The sequence below is a fragment of the Solea senegalensis genome, linkage group LG14, assembly GCF_019176455.1.
Source record: "Solea senegalensis isolate Sse05_10M linkage group LG14, IFAPA_SoseM_1, whole genome shotgun sequence".
Classification (NCBI taxonomy): Eukaryota; Metazoa; Chordata; class Actinopteri; order Pleuronectiformes; family Soleidae; genus Solea; species Solea senegalensis.
Genome location: NC_058034.1, coordinates 8377620 through 8383132, shown reverse-complemented (window position 1 = coordinate 8383132; position 5513 = coordinate 8377620). Strand labels below are relative to the sequence as shown.

General features: G+C 40.7%; 1 protein-coding gene across 1 annotated transcript; it reads left to right on the top strand.

Moving 5' to 3' along the window:
• Nucleotides 1-698: 698 nt before the first annotated feature.
• On the top strand, nt 699-4743 carry loxl5a (lysyl oxidase-like 5a). Its single transcript, XM_044043856.1, has 7 exons — nt 699-1853; nt 2109-2217; nt 2725-2862; nt 3440-3596; nt 3757-3852; nt 3939-4054; nt 4137-4743. The coding sequence occupies exons 1-7, from the start codon at nt 836-838 to the stop codon at nt 4141-4143; spliced, it is 1641 nt and encodes a 546-aa protein (XP_043899791.1). The 5' UTR covers nt 699-835; the 3' UTR covers nt 4144-4743.
• The last annotated feature ends 770 nt before the right edge of the window (nt 4744-5513 follow it).

The following is a 5513-nucleotide window of genomic DNA, read 5'->3' as shown; positions in this document are numbered from 1 at the left end:
TGATCAAATATCCACACAGAGAGAAAACACTATTGTTTTTTCCTCCAAAAACGGGGAACACGTCAGTAGACAAAGGGGAAAAAAGTCAAGGTAATAAATAGTAAGCAAATAGGAAACATTTGCAAGACATAGAATAATATATTCATTAGCCTACAATGTATTCATTAAACAATTTCTATTTCAATGTATTTATTTATTTCAATAGTGAATGCAATTTATAATGGAAACTACTGAGATACCTTTGTATCATTATCACCATTAGAGTAGAAATGATAGATATCAGAACTGATCATTGATTAGACTGATATTTTGATTGAGAATTGACCTTTAGGTTCCGTAAAATTGCTTGAAACTTGAGAGACAGTTTGGGAATGTCAGGATTAAAAATCTAGTAAAGTTTCTTGGCACTTGAATTATTGATGTCAGTGTTGAACAATTAATTATCTCCATATTTCATTGAGAACGGATGCAATAGATCACATTATAGAAAAGAGATACATACAAATACGTTTGGAAAGTTCAACATACACAATCAAAGTATAAAAATTTACCACCTCGCACCTCCTTGAACATTTACTCTTTTATATATCGTCTTAAAGAAATGCTTTTGATTCTATAAAGAAAACTGAACTGTGACCGCGCTGCGTGTCCTGGGCGTGGATTTACTCCCACATGCCAGTGTCTCAAACATAACTGTCTGTGATAATATTGTGCGCAACTGCATGACGGAGTTAAGAGATTGACAAGACCTCATGACAAACTCAACTCTTAGTCGTTAAATGTTTTGGCTCTGGGAATATTCAGCCAGATAGCGACGCCACCACAAAGCTGCACCATGGGGCAGTTTATCTTTGTATTAATGTTCCTACTTGATGTCCTGGTGCGTTTGGGTACTGGTCAACAACATTTACGCGCACGTGTCGGACCTTGGAGACACCGGATTCAGTGGGAGAATAACGGTCAGCTGTACAGTCTGCTGAGCACGGGGACTCAGTATCGTCCCCCTGCACAGTCCAGAAGACGCACTCAACTTTTATTAACAACCAAGAACAGTTTTAACCGAGTTAACCACCTTGTTGCACCCAGTAGACCCGGCAGAGTCAGATCTGGAGACCCCGAGGACGCAGTCAGGGTTCATTCTCTACAAAACGACCACGGTCTAAATGATGCAGCTGTTCTTGTTCCTGATGCTGGTCAGTACTTTGTCGTTTCTGGACATCCTGGGGCACCCGGTCAGGCTCCACAGCGAACGGCAAATGCAGGAGAAGAGACTGAGGCTTTTGGATACCGTTCACATCGCGCTGCGTCAAACAGCAACGCTGTGTCCGTGTATGAGTTCTCTGGTAGCGGAGTCCCGCGAGGTGGCCGCAGCGCAGCTGGGGATGATGCCGGTGCTCATCAGGACGCTGCGCCACCGATTAGATCAGCAGATTTTACGCACAGCCGAGGTGCAGGGATAAGACCCGAGGGCTCGGATTTAACTGCCCGATCACATGCCACATCTGGACCGGTCACCATGGCCGAGGAGGACAGTGCGGACGCACGACGCATGTCTCAGCAGAGCAGACTGGTTTTCACGGGTGATGCTCGCACTGCGCACGGAAGTTCAGCGGAGTCAAATATATTTTCTCCCACAGCGTCGTCCGGCAACGCTGTAGATGTAGAAATACACTTTCCTCGTGCGAGGCCCGAGCAAACACGGACTACAGATGTGAGTGACCCGCGAGATCCACACAGTATTCATCACAGAAACTCGGTGTTCTACAACGTTTATCCACCAGACAGACTGAACAGGGGTCCTGCGCGCACTTCACCTGGAACCGGCGGCTATGGCACCAGATTATTCCACAATGGTGAGGCAGAGAGATGAGAAATCGTTTCAATAACAACAACAATAGGCTATAGGTGGTTTTAGTACATATTAGTGTTTTATTCGATGTTGGTGTTTTTATTTTTGGCAATTGTTTACCAGAGGGTCATAGAACACGTTAAATATGAGTATTTCATTGTATTTGTATTGTCTGTCTGTATAGTTTCCCATCAGGGACAATAAATGACTGAACTGATAATAATAATACATCATTTTCAACCACCATGATTTACTGCAGGTCTGCCAGACCTGGTTCCTGATCCTTACTACATCCAGGCGGCCTCTTACATCCAAAGAGTGCAGATGTATGCACTTCGCTGTGCTGCTGAAGAGAACTGTCTATCCAGGTGCACATCATTATTTATTTGACATAACACCAGTCAGTCAAGTGAAACCAGTTGGTATTTGGTCATTATCTAACTGTGTTCATCTGTGTTGTGGTATAACTGCTTCAGCTGTGTGGTCAGTCTGGTTCACATGTGCAAATAAAAATCAAGATAATCCCTCTGAGGTTGCAACATTAGGATGTGCTGGACCCTGTTTTCTGTTTGGACACTACAGCTGAATGGCAGTGAAGTGTAGAGTGACTGGACAATGTGGCAATCGCCCAAGATTCTCTCCTCTGATGTGTGCAGCCACTTTGCCAAGTCAAAGAAGCTGTGAAATGAAAGGCAAAGGATTCCTGATGTGAATGCAAACAACTAGTGAGGCAAGACCAGACAGCACCTGTGCCACTGTGACGGTGGATTACTATTTGTGTGGCCAGACAGAAGGATTTATTGTCTGGATATTGTTAAAATGCCACAAAAAGGTGAACTGGGTACTCATTCCTTTCCTGTTTCCTTTTCCCTTAGGTCTGCGTATCATTCGAGTGTGAGGGACCTGGACTACAGAGTCCTGCTGCGGTTCCCACAGCGAGTGAAGAACCAAGGAACAGCAGACTTCCTCCCAGTGAGGCCCAGACATGAGTGGGAATGGCACAGCTGTCACCAGTGAGTTCACCTCATAAATTACACTGTTAAAATGTATTCAGTCATTTTTCTTACAATATTTTCAATGCGAGAAAATAGTTAAGTGCTGAAACTTTATTGAAAGGAGACAGTGACTTATATAAGAGGCAATATCTTAGGGCTGGATAGCGATACTGTTTGTGTTTTAGTGAGAACTAACAGTGTTCATGACGGGCTTTCTCAAACTGTGCAGAAGTTACGTTCAGAGCTCTAAAGTGACTCTAAATTTCATGAAACACTTGACTGTGCATGTAATAAATGTGAGAGCAAAGAGTTACTCAGTGTTTGAGAGAACCGGGCCAGCAGAAACTTAAGCTTAATGTCATTTTTTTTTGTGTGTATTTGTATTTGTATTTGTATACTCAATAAGGCACACAAGGAAAGACTTCAAAATAAAACAGGGAACAAGGAAGTGAAAACTAGACAGAACTAAAAGCACATCGTAAAGAAAACCGATCATTAAAAAGTCCAACAGAAGACACAGTAGTGTAAATGTGTGGTGACACACAGTTACTGCACAGCATTCACTTACATCTGCAGTATCTCTGTTTCTCTGCAGGCATTACCACAGCATGGAGGCCTTTAGCAACTACGACCTGCTGGACGTCTCTACTGATCAGAAGGTGGCTGAGGGACACAAGGCCAGTTTCTGTCTGGAGGACACGTCATGTGACCCGGGAACAAGACGCCGCTTTGCCTGCACTGCTCACACACAGGTTGGTCAGCACAGTCTGTAATTGATGAGATTATTTTTCCATAGATCCACCCACAGTTACTACTTACTATTTGCTCATTTGGTTGTTTCGTGGCATTTAAGGAATACACATGAAGTCAAAAGAAGGTTTATAATCCATGACTACATTGTTTTTTTATCAGGGGCTCGGTCCTGGTTGCTATGATACATATCATGCAAACATTGACTGCCAGTGGATCGATATCACTGATGTACCACCAGGAAACTACATACTGAAGGTGGGCTCTGTTTCATGAACAGGACATGTTCAAATATAAAATATAAATATGTTGTATGAGTAATAATGATTCTTGCTGTTTTTCAGGTGACAGTAAATCCCTCTCAGCTCGTCCAGGAGTCTGATTTTTCCAACAATGAGGTTCGCTGTGACATCACATACACAGGAACCCACGTCCAGGCAAGAAACTGCAGGATCACTGGGTAAGTAAGAGCGTAAGAGCGATTTAAATAACTAAGTCAGAGACATTAATAAAACCTGATCACTATCCTCTGTTTTTAACAGAAGCTGACCTGACTGAAGACTGAACACTTTCCCCTCACAGAAATACATATTTCTTATATTTAATACCGTCTTGTTGCTCTCTATAAAGTTGCTGCTCACCTGTGCAGCTGTTTACACTTCAATGTTTGCTTTTATCATGTTTGTATTTATGGCATAATATATTGTAGTTACATGATATCTTTTTGGTTGCATTATCCTTTTTTATTTGTACTGGTATTTGAGGAAAGGGAGACGTAAGGACTTTGAGGAAAACATGTTTGTACAATTCACGAAAACAAGAAACTTGTCTTCAATTAATTTGTACACTCTGACTACAATGGTGCTTTATTTCATAGGAAGATGTGGTCCCCTGAAATTGAACAGCATTTCAATTCAATCGACTGTATCTGTATTGTGCATGTGCTACATACATAGAACAGAGCAAGTGCTCTACTGTATTTAAAACAGTAATTGTCTGTGTTTCTGCCGCTCAGTATCAGCGACAATGTATGTATGTTTTTCTTCGTCTGAATGGTTTCTAATGCTTGACCTTTTCAGCATTTTATTATATTTTATAATAAAGTTTCTTTTTGATTTTTGGAAACAAAATTGTCGAGACAGGTTTCAATAATCAATAGTGCTAAACAAATTTATTAGACCAGTGTTTCCCAGTCCGGGTCCTTGGGGAGCGAATTAGTTTCCCTTCTCCAACACACCTGATTCAAATGAATGGCTCAGGTGTGTTGGAGCAGGGAAACATTAAAACATGCAGGACAGGGAAACACTGTATTAGACCACCACCACTCAAAAAAAAAAGAAAACATAAAAACATTTTTTTATTGTTATTTATTTGCCAAATAACAAAATGAAACAGTGACTTTGAAAATACATGGATAACAACAATAATTATATTTTACTGTTAAAAATATTTAATTAATATTAACCATTACGGAAACACCAATGATTTTGATAATTACCAATGCTGTTAATTTAGAGCAGCTGTGGTGTTGGGTGGTGATCTAATAAAAATATGTGTTAAGCACTGTGTACACTTTCAAGTCTAGGGAAGAGAGTATAAATATACTGTATAAACAGTGCACAGCAACTCTGCACAATTCTTATGGTTTGAAACAAAGTCCAACTTTAGAACAGAGATGAAGAAGGAAAAAGGAAGAAGAACTAAACAAAACACACACACACACAACAAAATGAAGAAAGAAGACAAAGAAAGAAAGAAAACACATATACACAGATTTAACTCAGTTGCGTAATAGTTGTAATAAAGCAGTCACCAGGAAAAATATTTTTCTTGAGGGTCCCAAGAGTCATTCAAAACAACATGTTTGTGTCTGGTGGCTAATTTAATATTATGCATAACATTCCACGTCCACTGACGGT